The following is an 18581-nucleotide window of genomic DNA, read 5'->3' on the forward strand; positions in this document are numbered from 1 at the left end:
GTTTTTTTATTTCTCTAGTCTTTGTTTACTTATGTTTTAAGACATTATTATTCTTCTGCTGTTTGAACTGTTAATCAGAAGGGACCAAAAATCTTAGAAAAAAATTGTAGTCCACTCATATCACATATTCCCTCATAGACTTTGCAAAAATACATTTACAGCCAAGCTATGAAATCCCTGAATATAATGAAGTTATGGAACAGATAAATAACAACTCTACCTCTATTATGTAATAAAAAAGACCTTGTTGCTTTGTTATCATGTTCCATGCTCTTGCCAAGGACAAGCCCAGCTTGTACTGTTCCATTTTCTATTCTTTATTTAGCTTAGTAATCTTAAAAATGTAATATGTTTTGAGAAATAGAAATTCCTGAAATACATAAAAAGTCTAACACAGTAAGCATAATGCTGATGGCATACATCTAATAAAATGTTGATATCTATATGTTTTCATAGCTGAATGGAAAGGTCAGCAAGAATAAGAACACTGAGTTTTTAACATCAAGCATATAGATCTACATTTCTATGGACAATCTGACATGGCTAAAGTTTATCACCTCAAACAGAACAATATGGATAAATCAATTTGATTTTCTCAAGAAGTCAGAAGTGGGGTGATAAGAAAAAACACCACAAAACAACAGTATTTCAGTAGGTTTCTTACCTTTGAAAACTGTGTTGAATGTAATTTATCTCTTCCAATCATGTTTTGCGCATTTCAGATATTTCTTAAAAAATCTTTAATTCCATACATTTTACCTTTTTTTTTTTTTTTTTACATAGACATTATTTTGTGTTTCATTTCTCTAGACACTATATCTGCCACATGATTCAGTTGCAGGAGTATATTTTGGAAATCAATTAATAATAATCAGTAGTAATAAAAGAGTTTATAGGATGTGTATACATCAACATTTTTCTGATGATATTAGTGTGCCTCTGAAACGGTCTTCAACATCCTTCCCACAGTACCAGCTAAAGTATTAGAAACATTTCCCATACTTATGCTAGTAATATAAAATGCTATAGAAAATATGCCTTTAAAAAGATCTGAATTGTAGAATTCATGTACACTACTGCAAACATACATACTAACTTTCTGTAATTTAACAAGCAAATGTTCCTAACAGCCTTGTAATCTTTAACTTTTAGCTCAGAAAATGAGTCCAGGTAAATTCACTTTAGTTTACACCAAGATTTTTTATAAGAAATTAAATAAATTTTTTCCCTCATCATATTTTAGTTTAAAACATTATCTTGCAGTTTGAAAAAAAATTATATATAGCCAATGTCACTGAAAGATATCAACATCCAAATTGAAGACATTAGACAATCAATATGTTGTGAACTACACTGGAAGACAGTGAGGGAACAGGGCACATACTGACAACTGAAACAGCATTACTGCATTATTGTTTTCTTTTCTAACCAGAGGGAGCTTCCAGGACTTTAAAAAAAACCAAACCAAACCAAACCAAACCAAACCAAACCAAACCAAACCAAACCAAACCAAAAAACAACAACAACAAAAACTCCACAACAAACAAAAAACAAAAACCACAAAAAACCACAAACAAACAAAAACCACAAAACAAAACACAACCCAGACAGTGAACAAGAGGACGAAGAATTAATTATTCTGTATGACCCTCAAAAGTGGAGTCTATCCCCTCCAGTTACAGTAATGCTTTTTCCTTTCTCTCTTTCAGTTTTATTTCTTAATTCACCTCCCTCTATCCCAGACATGTTGTAGTAAAGTATCTTTCTTAAAACAGATTTAAACCTTCCCCACTTTGCTATTGTCCATATTTACATATTTCTTTTTGTGGTGCTGCTTCCATCTCATGGTTGTGAGTAGTTGAATAATGTATTGCTTAACATTATACTTTTACACAATATTTAATTATATTAGCACTTAGAAAATAAGCAACGTATTCAACTTTAGCACATAATTAATTAACTAAAAACACATATTTTCCTTAATAGTTACATACTTCTTACAGTAAAACTCAGCTCAACTCACCAAATTTTTTATATTTCAGTTTTCACTGAAATTGTTTTATTTTCATTGTTTCCTTAGTGAGAGGCAGAAAACTGAAGAAAGGGAAGGTGACAATGAATTTATCAAAATGGCTATTTTTAAAATAATCCATTAGAAATTCCCAACAATAAAATGGATTGTTCATGCAAGATTCACCCATCACCCTGCTCCAGCAGGGGGATTAGACTAGATGATCTTTCAAGGTCCCTTCCAATCCCTAACATTCTGTGATTATGTGATTCTGTGATCATATGTGTTTCTAGAAGTCTATCATTCTTCAAAAAAGGTAAAATAGTAATTCACAAACATGAAGAAAATGCTATGCTGACTCTACCTCACATCTATGACTAGAAATTAAAATTTGTTTTTTGCTGTTCCACAAAAAACACACAATTCCTTAACTAAGAACTTCTCACAAAAGCCTATGACTACACAATTCAGATGCAAGATATTATGTAGTTAAGCTGTTATCACTTTTCCTAAAATATTCCTGCCAGTAACTTTAATAAATAATAAATGCTGGGATAGGAGCAAAAATCTGCACAAACAGTTAGTTAAAAAAGATTACTATTGCAAATACCGTGGAGTCCCATAAGGACTTCTACAGCCTAAGCTCAGAAAAGTGAATGCCATAGTAAGCCAGTTCTGTCCACTAAGTAAAATAAAACTTTACCTAACAAGTAAAATTAAAACTTAGCTACTTTGCATGTGAAATTCTTAGAATTACTGAAGTCTACACAAAAATATATGTTCTCAATTCCTTTTTTTTTTTCATAGCTGAAAAGATTCAAAGATGTCAAACAGAGTTTCAGTATGTCCACGGGATTTAAATAAAATAATTGTGACCTTCACCTGAAAAAAATGGAGGCAAATTAATAGATACAGGAAATTAATAATTTGATAAAGGAAATACATATCCTTAAAAGAAGTTAAATTCTATAAGTTAGAATGTTTCACAGAAATTTTCTGATATTTTAATGCACTACTGGGAATAAAGAAACCCCACGCAATTCCAGCTAATTTTCATATGGCTAACTATATAAAGATATAGGTGAAAAGGCACTTTGAGGCACACTAAGGAAGTCCCTGTCCATGATATTTTAGTTTGGGCTAGTGACCTTCAAAAAATCAAGTGATTGAAGATGTGGGAAAGAAAAAGGTGTTCATGGAATTTTCAAAGTTTAGAACTGATCTCATAGAAGTCTTTACTAGATATAATAGTGCTGCTATAATTGCTAAATCATTTATTTAAAACACACTGAAATATATTTTTCACAGTTTAAATCTAGAAAGTTTTATACAAAGGATGAAATATGGAATAAAGTTCATTTTAGACCTGCTTAACTTTGACCTTTAAAACAAGTGGTAGCAAATGTGCAAATAGAAAATGTAGACTTAAATGGGTAAAACACTAGTCTACCAGAGAAAACCTAATAGTTTATTCAGCATAGGAATGGGTGCTGCTAAAAATTAAATACTTGTCCCACAGAGGAATACTATTCATCTCCATTTACAAAAACATCCTAAAATATAGCAACAAGAAACTACATGGTATTGATATATAGATTACTAATCTTGTTTGTTCTTACATGATTCATTTTGCCAAAAAAATGAATTAAAAAAAAATATTAAGCATAAGCTTCTAAAATTTTAGCGAATTTTATGGCATTACTAAGGCACAATGACCCTAAACTATAAAGTTATGATGATCACACAGAAACTTAGTCAACCAAGAAATATGCATTGTGTAGATTTTATCGAGATACTGGTCAGGTCAATGTTAGTTGAAGGCGATATTGATAAAACAAGGTATTCATACTAAGAGGTATATGATAATTTCACTTAAAAAATCAACAGAAATTTCAAACATACTTTTGAAACTGTTATTCTCCTTGTATAATTAACCATTATAAACTCTGTCTTAGATGCAGAGATTCACCCTACATTTAAGCTATCCTTGCCAATTTAAAAATGTACTTTAAGAACAGATTTTACCTTTTTCCCAAAAATGTCTCCGCATTCTAACAGTGTTTAGAATTTTATGCCTAGCCGTTATCTACAATTTTAACTACATAAACAAATGACACAGCAGAGGTTATCCAGGTTTCCAGCAAATACTTAGACATGAATTCAGAGTACAGTGTGCTATTGCGAACTGAACAGCTCATGCAGCAACATACAGCAGGGTGATAATTTCATGTCAGATCACACAGCACAAGAAATAAAAGGCATTTGTGTTGTGTTTGCGTAACAGAATAGCTACAGAAGCATAATGGCAGATCTTACTCCTACAATAGCTTGGTACATGAACTAGGTCAAAAAGCAAACATGTATTTACTCCAGCAAAGGACAAAACAAAACCAACCAACCATCCATGATTTTAAAACATTAGTGACGCACAACTGTTCCTATTCGAACTGAAAACTATCATCCAACAATGTAAGATAAAGTTATTAATCATGGTATCTCTTCTATAGAAATACAGATCCAGAGAAAGAGCAGAAACAGATAAAGATTGGATTGAAACTGCCGAAATACTACAGAAAAAAATCAGATTGCTATAAATTGAAATAGGAATTTGGGCATCAAGTGTACTTTGGAGCTATCAGGTTCAAGCAAGTCAGCAACACTTAGATCCCAGAATTTCTATTTCTACTTTTAAGAATCTGTAACTTCAATGTTTGAAAAGTTTTCCAAAGGAATTTTAAGTATCTGAAAGGGAAATGTGAAGACAATACAAATACAACTGTGCTGTAAAGATAACATACCATCATAATGGCATGACCATCACAATACCAGGATTAAGGCTATATATACTCAAAACAAACATGAGGTCTTCTCTGAAGTCCAATGACTGAAGTTTTTACAAAAAATAGGGCTTTCTCTTTGGTTAACTTTAAATTTTGGGGATTATACTACGTGTAAACCAAATATTAGTATAATAGAAAGATGTTTCCAAGCGCATCAATTTCTGAAAGCATTTTTGCTACATCTAAGAGAGTGGCTGGGGTAAACAGGAGAGAAGTTGAACATGAGGTCTGCTACTATTTACTAGTTCAGATGTCCTTGAGCAGACCAAACACATCCTATTCTGTTTATGAAGATGAAATGTTTTCTTTGAAGACAGCTTGATTTCCCCAAGTTATCTGCAATGTGCACAATCTGTCTGTTGTTGAAAATAAGGACAATATTTTCCTATCCATATTATAATTTTTTGCACTAATCACAAGTGATTTTCAGACAGGAATATGTGTTCAAGTACAAAATTCTCATGTGAGTATGAGAACATGATCAATATTACATCAGAGAGGCAAAGAACTAAAACTTTTTTTTTTTTCTAGTTGTAGTACTTCCTACAGTATTTTCCACCAAGTGAACGTTGTAGTGTTAATGACTTTAAGATAACACATGAGCAGAAACAACACATAATAACATCTACCACAGTGACTTAATTTCACAGAAAAACAGTATGCCACCATCACCATATTTAGATTAAAGATAAACAAACGTCTAAATACAATAAATACCTTAATGAAAAATAACTACTGATATTTATAAAACCACCTGTCTTTTCCAGGATTTGTGCATATTAGAAGTGCAAAGTCATGCTCAGGCTTTTATAGCACAAACTCACTAACTAAACATGCAGAGAAAAGCAGTAGAAATGAACTAGCTACTTGCTGTTTCTCGTATACTCCACGAATACAGCAAGTTTTAGTTGCTTTTCTGTTGCTTTTTCTAAAGATGGGCTTGATGTGTCAAATACCTCTCAGAAAAATATTTCTGATCAAGATTAGTCCCAGAGTTCAAATCTAGTGCTAAGTTAACAGTTTACAGGGGCAGCAGTCTTTAAAGTGAAAAAGTATCATCCTAACACATTAAAATTTGGTTCCCAAAACTCATGCTCATCTGGGCAATTTAATGACTGCAGTGCTAACATGATCATTAAAACTAATCTGTGAATGTCTACTTCTACTAGAACATTTAATTCTCTTTGTTGTTGGACCTGCATATTTTGAAAGCGTCTTGCTGTCCTTAGCTAAATTATGGTTTCTTTAACTGTGTGCATGTAACTTTTATTTTTTTTCACCCCACACGTGTGCTGCCATTTCTTTAATGTTTATCCAAGCAATTTATCTAGATTTCACTTAGAACACTGTACTATTAGGTGATGTTTCAATCTTCCTTTTAGCCTATATTAAATATTCTGGGACAAGTTAATCTTGATGCATGCGTTCATCTCTTCAGCTACTGTAAGTTATTTTATATAGAGCATTAACCATTGTGACTGCTAAATTAGTCTTACTAGATTACTGTTTAAGTGTCTAAAAATAACAGTGTGGTCAAATTTCATTTTAAACAAAATTACATGTGGATATCCAAAAACTTAGAAGTTAAGTTCAGAAATGTTTATATTTTAGATAAATATAATAATGTCTTTGTCATAAATAGAAGCTTATGCATGCAACCAGTTTCACAAAAGCTTCACATCATAGACGGATGCATTTATTATTCCTTCCAAGATTTCTTGTAGCTCTGATTTTCTTCATACTTCATTTTTCATTTTTTCCCTTCAAGCTCCTTTTATCCCAAGTTAGAGTATTCTCCTTCAGTTTCTTCTGCCTCTTCCTACATCGCCCAGCACTTTTCTCCACTCAACTGTTTAACTTTCTGAGTTCTAACTACACAGTTGTAAGCTTCTTCCACATGCAGTGAGCAAAACAATGTTTGAGTAATATTGCTTGACAACAGTCTTCCCATGCCTCCCTCAATTATAGACGTGTAAGATTTATTTTTATATAAATTTTCTTGATTAGAATTTTTAACAGTTGTTCTCCATGGTGGAATTTATCTTTGCATTTGTGAGTGTGCATGTATATAGACCGAAACATTGTTTTGGTTGGGAGGAATACGAAGATGTCAGCTTTTGTGAAATTTTATAGCGTTGTATGAGGTAACCAAAGAGTTATTCATGAAAATGTTATCCAATGTACTATTTCTGACAATTACAAAAGATAAGTGACTGCTGTGGAAACAAAGAGGAAGGGCAAGAAATCAGATGTTACTACAAATATTCAGAAGATTAACTGTACTGAGATGCCTAGATTTAATTTCCCCTTGAACTGTGCAGATGTTAAAACTGATCACTCATAATCTTCTTTAAATTAAATTCTTTTAATGATTTTCATATCTCATTTGTTTTCCCTACTCACAGTTTCCTAGTTCGTGGGGTAATGTAAACATATTCACCACAATGTCATGAAATCAGTATAGAATTATTCTGGAAAATTAATTTCAAATTCAGTACCTTGAACTTTTATTCAGGGAGCCCTGAACTTAACACTTATGGTCACTTAGTTGAGGAATTTAAACATATGATTGTGATCTATGTACATATTCAAAACAGCCCAGGATATGTTCATGAATGGTAGCAATAATATAACAATAAAAATCACAATGCATCTTCAAAAGCATTATTATACAAATAACTTGTAAATAGTAAATTCATTTATGTTAACCACACTCTTAACAGACAATTCTAAAGCAGAAAATGCAAACGTTCATTGAATAAATTATTAATTACGAATTATGCATCTGTTCGTATTCTCCTCCTCACACCAAGAAATGTAACAGACTAAGCACACATTTCAGATGTCTGAATTCAAGTATCCAAGTCGTTTTCATCGAAACTTATCTCTGTTATCTCAGATTGAATTTTAGATTCTTGTTTGGACCCATCTTGCGTGCATTAAGTGGAAGATAAGAATGCCCATTTCCAGTGCTCATCTCTTACACAGAAACATGTTCTGGCCCTACCCCAAAACACACACAACAAAAAAGATCCCTTATGTTACATTAAGCTGTGAAATAAGTTAATTAAGCTACATAAAATACAAAATTGTTTCCTTGTCATAACTATGTTCAGCAACAGAAAAACATTATTACGACAGACAGATAACACCACACAGACATGTGCCATTATATATACTGTCTAAAGGCCTCCGGAATAAAAAAAAAAAAAAAAAAAAAAAAAGTACTTTTTAAAGTGTATATACATATGGAACTATTTATGTCTGGTTCACTGTAATTATGATAATGGTGAAATAGGAATAAAAACATATCAATACAAGAAACTACAGAAGTTTATGTAATATTGTTCTTCATACTCTATGAAATGAAGTAATTTTCTATTTATCTCTATATTTATTTTACATGCAAACTTTCAAATGTGAAAGTCTTTCAATTATCATCTTAAACTGGCATAACATAGATGACTTGTTTATGTGCGATTAAACTTCGAAGTCCCCTCTCTCACTTTCAGATCCTGAGAACCTTTAGTGTAATTCAACAACACCAGAAAATTTACTTCTGACCTGCATGGATTTTGATAATCACTAGTTTTCACTGTTCTCTTCTTGATTCCCATATTTCTAGTCTGTGGCTCTTAGTTTTGTGAACTGTATTTGTATACTTTTTGATTTGGATACTAGTGATGCCACGACAGCTCCTATTGCTCTAATAATGAACCTTCTGGAAATATAACATTTCCAAGTCAAGACAGTTTGATTACAGTGACACATTTGGCAGTTTTGGGATACACATTCAGTTTTGTTTGGTTGGGTTTTTTTGTTTGTCTGTTTTTTGTCGTTGTTGTTGTTTGGTTGTTTTGGGTTTTGTTTGTTTTTGGTTTGGTTTGTGGTTTTTTAATTATTATTTATTTAAAACACACACTCTGCATAGGATGCAGAGGATCTTTAATATACATAATGAATTAAAACACAGTTTGCTTGTCTTTTATGCTATTATCCTTTACAAGCAAGAATTGAAAAATTAAAAGCTGCACATAAATTTTTTTAACCACTTTAAACATATTGGTGCACTTTTGAGTTTTTACTCATAATTATGCAACCTGACAAACTCTTATGTTTTTCACTCTGACTGTATTACAGACTGACTGAGGTCAGTTGCAGCTAAGTTGTTGTATGTCCTTGCATTACATAGTTGAGTCAAGTAGTTAAAAGTGTTCTGTTGGGAGTTTTTTGTGAATGATGAATAAACTACAATAAGTATAGGCACACCAGAATCAATTGTGTGGAAGTCATCACCATCTGCTCTATTTTAATTCGTAGATAAAGAGGTTCTTTATTTTCTGTTAGAAGCAACAGAAAAAGTGACATGCCAGTCTATGTACTGAAGTCAGAACTTTTGGAATCTGTACCTAAGGAAAATGTAGTGATGGAGTACTCATTTAAATTATCTTTGCCTTGGGATACTGAAAGAGTAGAAATTGGTTTGGTTCAAAGAAGGAATCAACAGAAGTCCTCTAAAGTAGGACTAAATAGGCAGGTTTAGCCTTTTATTTTTAGTATGAAACAGATAATGATCAAGAACAGTGACTGATTTTTCTCCAATGAGGAGCATAATAGCTTCTAGCAAACACATGAATTCCTGAGACTGAGGAAGAACCACCAACTTTAACAAAACTGTGAAGCAACTCCGCAGTCTTAAATCATATAATGTGACTATCACAGAATACTTATTAATCAGTATTCCTTAATCGGGACTTTCCATAATGGTGAGTCATTTTACAGCATGGGAAGTTTCCGATAAACTCTTAATACTGCAAATCCTTGAAAGGCAAAGTTGGGAATACATGTAGCAATTCAGGCACAACAAATCACTCAACATTCATGCATTTTTATTACATATCATCAGAATAGTAACTGCTAAACGGAACTACTTCTATTCAAACTCACAATATGAGTAAATTATGATAGACTTCCCAGCTTTAACTTCAGCTAAGGTAAATAAAATGGAAAACAGACTTCAGAATTTAAATATACATGCAAACATACACAGACATAAACATGCTTCTACATTGCAAAGACTAGCCTTTTAAAGAGATGTTGTAAAAATGGTGAGAATTTCCCCAAAATTTAGCTAATATTGTAGAAATATTTAATTCCACTGCTTTGCATAGACATTTTAGAAGAAATATTAAAAACAAATAAAACTGAAAATTGAATCATAATTATAGAATGGAAAAATCATTATTCTCTCAGGGAAAAACAAAACAAAATACAACAAAATACACTCCCACAAAAAAAATCCCAAACCCAACCAAACAAAAAACAAATAAAACACACACAAGAAAAATCAACAAACAACAATACAGCAAAGCAAGAAAACAACAAAACCTAAGGCTGAGTTTCTTTGTATTTCCTTCCCTGTATCAAAGAAGAAATAGTCAACTTTTAATTGAAGACAAATTGTATTTCTTTTCTTCTTCAAAACTCCTGCTAATGAATGGCATTGTGATGCATTTCCCCATGAGCTTTGTCACTCATGCTTTCTCTGAAATTATCAGCCATGGGAAACTTGTCATTCAAACTGTAAATAAATTCCTCTCCTTCGTATTGCTACTTTTTTTTTAAATGATGGAGAATATAATCTGTTACTTTATTGCTCTCCCTTTTAAAGAAACATTTAATTAGTAATGTTAAGGAGAGAGTACACAGCATAAAAACATTTGTGATACAAAACTCTGAAATTAGTTAAAGGTAAAGAATACATTAGTTAAAAGGATTAATATATGTAGCCCCAAATAGTTAAAATAAACTATCATTTACAGTATGAGAGTCATCCTAGGAAAAATACAGGTGATGATATCTAGAATTCAAATTGCTAGGAAGAAGTAATTCAGTACCAATATTAAAGGCAATATTTAAAGATGTATAAATTTTCTTAGCTCTTCTTGAACCAAACCTTAAGTTTACCATATATATATTATGATGCTTTACTGTATGCTGCCTGAAGTTTGAAAGAAAAAAAGTGAAAAGAATTGTCTGCTCCAGAGTGAAAATCTGGTAGCTTATCATATAACAGATTTGCAACCACTGTTCATTTTAGCAGTAAGAAGAAAAATAACTATGCAAAAGGTTGGGCTTGGGAGATTTGGCTTTACTGCATCTGACGTTACACCATAAGGAATGGAAAAAAACAGAAATAGATTGAAGAACATACACATAAATACACACAATTCCTTGTTCAAACACATTTACATTTACGATAACATTAAAGTAAATCTAAAATTGATCTGAATTAATCTCTTTCCAAGATTAAACTAGTTCTTCTCAAAAATAAATATTTCTGTCTGAAAGTATGTATTTTGCCATTAATAACAAATATTGCACTTGAGACATCTTGACAAGAACTGTACCCATTTTTATAAATATGTTTATATTGATCCCAGGAATTTCTGCCTGAAAAATCTTACTGTAAGCATCAAGAACAATACATAAAATACTTATAGACAACTTTAGAAAAGATAGCAATAGTCATGTAACTGAGGAAATAAATAAAAATGAGTGCAAATAGATTTTTTTTGTTGTACTAATAAAAAAACCTACTGAAAAACTATATATAACTACACATATAAATGCTTAATCTACAATGCAAGCAGTCCTAGTGACTGTAATGGAATTAGTCTCGCAAAAGTATCTTTAGTAATTAAAGGATTTTAAACACTAGATAAAGAACTACATGAAAGGTAAACTCCTTACAGGTATAAGACAGCAAGTAAGGCATACATTTAAATTATCAGTAAACTGTCCATGACATCTAGGTGTATTCCATGGGTAAAGACTACAGTCACCATAATTCCTTGTAAACCAATTCCTAATATTCAGACAGTCAAAACAAATCATACTCAGCAGCCACAGAGAGGAGATTTAAACCACCTGACTTCGGAATATCTACATCAAAACACAGCACCAATAGACAATGGAGCATTTTATAGACAGGGGAGGGGTAAGACACTTGTATATCATTCATTTCAACCTAACGAAGACATCGCAGGTCAGAAGAACCAGTCTTAGAAAATACTTCCTTTTCCAGTGAATAAAAATAAAGTTTTTATAACTACGTCATTTGCATATACTTAGATAGTCCTCTTTGAATCCCAGTTGTTATAAAAATTTTACAGTGAGTGATAAAATTCTGATCAGCTCCACTGATGACAGAGCTTCAGAACCTTGAGTTAAGATAAGCCATAAGATGACAAAGACAATTCAAAATTAACTCTTGAAAAGGAAAATAAAAGGTAGGAAACTGTGAAATTGTACAGAATATCTTTTCTACTTAAGCTTAGATGAGTGGCTACAAAGGGCGAATATTTACATACAGTGAAGAATTCTGAAGCACTTCTATTAGCACAGGGCCCTAAAAACTGGGCATCTTCTGTCTTTCTAATGCATGGTATTAGTAAAAAAAAAAAAAAAAAAAAAAAGTAAAAATGTTACTTCTTGTAAGCAATCTTGTAATATGGTAATGACTCAGTTAGAAAGGCAGAAATAACACTGTGTGGATCATAAAATGTGGGATGTTTTGGATGATATGAACTAGGACACTTCATTTAAGAACACTTAACATAAACAGATAACAGTCGGAGAAAATCTATAAAATAAATAGAGATTTAAGACTTTCATTCCAAGACTGCATCTATGCATTACTTTAGAAAAGTGAAAATATATTCCCCTAGAAGCAGAAATCCTAAACAAAGATACATAAAAACTATCAATAGACTATCCTTGAATTTGATGGTTTACATCACTGCCTGCAAGCCATACCTTCAATCTGCATTGCTATCATTAAAATAATATTTTCTATTAAGATAATGGAATTGAAGCTTTACTTTTCCCCTCCTACAGATTTAAATACCTCCTTACCCCTATGCCTGCATCAGCATTTAACAATATTTTGGAACTTTTGTTTTATATTTTAATGGTGGCAATATTCAAGAAATAACTATATCACTGTTTGCAATACCAATATGAGATTTCAAAAGAGCCTTCATTGAAGACATCAAGCAGCTCTACCACTCAGATTTATTTTATCAGTCTGTCTGAAGATGGGCAAAGACAATATTATTGCAACTTAGGCTCATTTAACACTTGGAGGATTGTTTTTCTTTTCTCACTCCCCACAGCCATATGGATTAGAAAATCATTTATTTTTCTCTGTTATGAAAACATAATCTTAAACAGAAGTAATGCAGCAAATTCAAAAAGAAGGATAATTATGCAACAAGTAAGCCAGTGCATAATCTCATTATACCATAGATGGCATTTGACAATGAGAGTGACAGGAACATTTTGAATTAAAAGTCAACAAAATTAAAATGCATAAAATGAAATACATTTTAACATAATGTTTAACTGCATCAAGAAACAACTGAAGCATAAAGCTTAGTGAAATTTAAAAATGAATCAGCTCTTTGTATAGACAGAATCATACAAGTAACTTGACAGTATAAAATCATAGGCAAGTGTCAATATTCCTCCTTTAGTCAAAGCTGCTATTATTGAGAACAAAGAAAGATGTAGCCCTGGTCTAGAGCTGTATCATTCAATTTTTCTTGTGGATTTTGGACCTGTCGTCTAGTACTGCATGTCCTTCACTCTCAATAAAAATCCATGTGAATAAAACGTGATGAGCATAGCAAGGCTTATGAATATTAACTACAAAGCTAGCAGAAGATAAATGGGTTGGAACATCAGAAACTAGACTGAATTAGATGATCAAATTAAATACTGCTTAATACTTATTAGTTTTTTAAATAAACTGTGGTTGTGTTTGTTTGTTTGTTTCCCAGTTATGATTTTTATTTCTTTGTGTTGCTTATTTTTACCATCTGATTAAATGTTCTAGAAAAAAAAAAAATTAAGTATTTTTTTTTCCTAATTAAAAATCCAAGTTTAGCCCACAGAGATTAATACTTTGGGAAAATAACTTTACTGTATCTAGCAAAACAAAAGAGATTTTGTGGTACATTTTTCATCCTCATAATACCTCCCCGAGACTTAATGAGATAATGTTAAGCCTAGGTTTTTGATATTTTCTTGATTTTTACCGCTTTCCATGTTGTGAAAAGCTAAATTACTTTGTATATTTGAATATCTAAACACTTACAGTGGCGTTCTTTATATTCCACTGCTTTGCTTGTATTTCCAACAATGTATAGCACAAGTATTTTAAATTTTCTGCAGAAACTTAATTCTCATTATTGAAATAACATACCCAAATGCTTTCTTCTTGACGATACTGCTTCCAGTTTCGTCCACTATCACTAAACATCAGAAGGTAGCTTGTTACCCAGTCGGAGCTCCCGTAACCACCTTGAGTAGCAACAGCAGTAATCTCAGTTCTTTCACCAAGATCAATTTGAAGCCATTGATATTTACTGGACACAAGTGGAGACCAGCCACCAGCACCTTAAAAAGAATGAAAAAGGTTGAAATATGTTCCTGAAAGAAGCAAATTAACACAAAACTTGTATGTGCAAAAATCAATTAATACATTTGAGCAATGAAGTCTAGTGAAATATGTCCTTGTTCAAGGCAGGAGTTTGAAACTAGATGATCTTTAAAGGTCCTTTCTGATCCAAATAGTCCTAATCCAAGATTTAGTTGCACCAAAGCAGTGTTGATATAATGTAACAATTATTTGAAAAGTTGATACAGATTAAATGATATATGTAACCAATTATAACTATTTAATCTATGGATTTATTAACTCCTATTTTCTGTCTCTATCTTATAAAATTAATTCTACATGTCTAATTATCCAATTAGACAAAGAGTAAAAACTTAGAGTAAAAACTTAGAATGCTGTTTATTTGTTTTATATATATATCAATTTCATTTTATGTAGACTAGAAGATCTCCTGAGGTCCTGTTTAACCTGGATCATTTTGCATGATTTGGTTGTGTGACATCTGGATATACAGATTTGTATATAAAGCAGTAAAGCACAGTTAAATGATAAATGTACATGTGTCTCTTAAAGCAACCAGCTAATTTGCAGGCAAAACAGTAAGAAAGAGTTAGTTATACACATGCAGTTTCAGTCAGGAGATAGGCCAGTTTGCAAAGATAAAGTTTAACCTTTAATGTATAGCTATATATAAAGCTCCTACAATATTTATCTAATCAGGAAGACATATTGAAATTAAGAAAGACATATCAATTCTGTTCTCTCTTGTCTTCCTTGGTTTACCTTTATTTATTCAGATCAGCCTACTGCTTTGTCTGTGAAGTTGGATGGAAAAGACCAAGGATATGTTGCAAATAAAAGAAAAAATGTTTTGTGAAAATATTTTGCAAAATATTCAGACACATTTATCACCCAATATATTAGTAAATGGAGTGATAACAAACAATAAAAAAATCAATTTTGTAAGCACAGATTTGGACCTAATTCAGGCAAAGTCACAAAACGTAAGAGGCACCTTGAAAAGTTCTTAAAGCGTACAAACACAGAACAAGAAGAACAGATATATCTAGTTCCCACAACAATCAATAAACATTGTATTATGTGGAAATAGAAAACTGCAATCCAATCTTATGCTTGTATAGGCTTCAAGATGTATAACACTTCATAAATAAAACATCACATATGGTTTAATTCTGTTCAGGGTCATGAGTCAAGTTCTTGACATTACCTCCCTTAGGAAAAAAATAAAAGAAAAAAAGAATTGTTACTTAGGGATTTAAAACTGCCATTTAAAAATAAAATGGTGGGATATCTTATACTTGTTCATAAGCCAGAAAAAGTGAGGTTCATACAGAGCCAGGTAAGTAGAAACTGCTGAAAGAAATCCATAAAGCCCCACATATGTAACAATTCCTTTGTCCACACATTAATGAACTAATCAAAATGTAACAGATTTAAATCTATGGCTGGACTTAAAGACTGTGTAGGAGTTTTTTTGTTGTTTTTTTGACTCTTTATCTAAATCAGTAATTAGAACTTCATGTAAATACTTGTTTTGCATTAACTCACATTGAGCTTCTCTTTTTATTAATTTCTTCATAAGAGGAGACATTAGATCCAAGATATATCTATACCACTTTCTACACATGAATTTTCTGTTGTTTTTTATGAACCTGTTTGCCATGGAAACTGTACCTGAGTAGGGATTTGAATTTTCACTTAATCATAATTAGTCATATGATTATTTGGCAAGGTAATTTAAAACCAGTTACAGTTAATCCCACTGTGACATAAAGGCAACCATTGTATCCTACTCATACTCTTTTCCAACATATTTAGAACGTTTCAAAAAAACAAAACAGTTCTGAAGGAATATCCACATCACATAACTCAAAAAAACGCAATGTTTGCATATATAAGTTAACAAAATGGGCAAGAATTAGCAGTCTCTGGAAACATTTCCCTTAAAAATTTGAACTGTCTCTAATAATTGTGAGTTCTGACACATAATAGACACAACTGACCACATCTAACAGAAGAAATATAGATCCGTTTCTGAAAATGAAGAACAATAAGTAAAAAAAAAAGAGGATCTGCCTAAGGTATTCGATGAAAATAAGTATAAAGTAAAAATGGTGTTCTGCAGTGAAAGGAGGCAGATGTAATTACATAGACTTTCTCCTGTCAATCTGTTTTCATTGGGAGTGTGTGTTTGTGGATAAAGGTTAGTAATTTAAACTAAATTTCCCCCTTGGTGTATTTTACTTCCCAAATCCACAGGTTAAATCAAATTAAATAAAAACGGATTTAGAAAAGTCTGTTGTTAACTCCTATTGTCTGAATTAACCAACTGGTTATTTATTACATTGAGAACATAAAATAACTCAGTATAACAGTGAAAACATGCCCACTTCCTAATACAGCCAAGGACAAGCTCATTTATCTTCACTTACATTTTCTTTTTGAAAAAGGTATCACTAAGTGAAAAAGTGTTTATTTCTTTAAAATAAAAGATTAAACTTTTGTTCCATGTTTATTTTCAATTTCTTGTGCTGTAATTATTCTGTCCATTATTCTTTAAGAAGAATCCTGTCCATTATTCTTTAAGAAGAATCTATTCTAGCGGTACTTCCAAGTACTCATCAACAACATAAACGTACAAAGACATTTAGAGATAGTTACACAAGAGTTTGCAAATTTTGCTAATATATATATATGCATATATATATATGTAAAGAATTAAAAGGACATCAGATACTTTATTTTGTGCTGAAGGTAAGACCATGTGAGTGTCCTTTCCAGACTAGTCATTGGTCTCCCACCCAGAAGCTTTTGGTTTCTCTATTTGTTTTCACTGATCTTTCTAAAACAACATTAATGTCCTCCAGGCACTGCCCTGCCCAGTCTCTCATGGGACCTCCAACTATGATCTCAGGACCCCCTTTTGACTCAGTCAGCCTGTCCTGCTCTCTGACATACACCTTCAATGTTTCCACTTGGTTCTGAAGTGAAAGAGCCTTACTACGCAACTCCTCACCAAATGCGTTGTATGATATTACACCTTACATCAACAATATATTTCTAATAACGTATTTGTTACTGCAAAATCAAGATTGCGAAACAGACCATACCACAAGTTTATTCTCTGAGAAGGCACCACCAAGATCTCAGTGTTTTCTCAAGCAGCCCTCTCAGAGAAATGTGTCTCATTCAGTCTCTCCCCTGAAAGCAGGTACATGTATAACATGCATATTTCCAGGTAAAATACAAGGTCTAAAAATTATTAATGCAATATAAAATGACAGTGAATTTAAGACAATCTCTAAACTACTTGTAAAAATTCCTTATCCTTCTTTTAGGTAAATGCAGTTCTTCATGAAGGTCTCCTCTTTCCCATTGAGAAGTTTCGCCCTTGAAATTCCCATATAGTAACTTTCCTTTGCACTACACTTGCCTTCACACAGCCTTCCCTGCTATATTTCACCTCCTCCCACCTATACTGGTAGCATTTACTCAGCGCCAACAGGTCTTAAGGAAAATATCACATACAACACAATAGGAAGCTTTTCTCCCTGCAAGGAAGGTAATAGGGAAGTATTCAAGGCAGGGTTGCTGGGTCACTTGATTAGACAGGGCATCATGATACTCCTTACAACCCAACAGCCTTGACAGCCACAGCCATGCCATCTGGTACTGTGGAAATCAACAAACGAAAAAAATAATTCACCATTCCTGCAGCTCTTTTTGAATAATTTAGATCCTGCATTACAATCAGAGGCCAAACAGCCATAGTAAGGTTGGGCTGTAGTGCCAAAAGGCCTATTCCTTCAGAGCCAGTGAACCACATAGAAAATCATAGGATTGTGAAAACTATACAAAATGATGAATCATTGTGAATACAGAAGAATCCCAAGTGAATTTATTTGTCCCATAATCATTGTTACACTCCAACATATGGTTCATCATTTCCTGAGCAAGTAATACAACTAGTATTGATAACTGAAAACTAAAGTGCATTGCAATACTTCTGTGAAAAGTATAATTTTTAGTCAAAACAACTACATGAAATTTTGTCATTAAAAATACTTTGATTTTTCATCACATAAAGCAAATTCTTGTGTTATATTTTTGGTTTTGAGGTCTCACACAAGATCTACAAAACCTGATCAAATCAGTCTATGAAAAAATATGCTGTTCACTCAATTCAAGCAGAGGTCTGAATATTTGCCAAGAGATTAATCTTTTGACACCTTCCTATTTTAACTAA

General features: G+C 32.2%; 1 protein-coding gene across 2 annotated transcripts in view; it reads right to left on the minus strand.

Moving 5' to 3' along the window:
- The window catches only part of CNTNAP4 (contactin associated protein family member 4), a gene marked incomplete at both ends in the record, with an annotated part of 241836 nt that overhangs the window by 145267 nt on the left and 77988 nt on the right, over positions 1-18581 (minus strand). For both annotated transcript variants that reach the window (XM_080362064.1, XM_080362065.1), the window contains one exon: positions 14120-14313. In XM_080362064.1, coding sequence (XP_080218190.1) covers positions 14120-14313 — 194 coding nt within the window. The remainder of the gene's footprint in view (positions 1-14119; positions 14314-18581) is intronic.

The sequence above is a fragment of the Nesoenas mayeri genome, assembly GCF_963082525.1.
Source record: "Nesoenas mayeri genome assembly, chromosome: Z".
Classification (NCBI taxonomy): Eukaryota; Metazoa; Chordata; class Aves; order Columbiformes; family Columbidae; genus Nesoenas; species Nesoenas mayeri.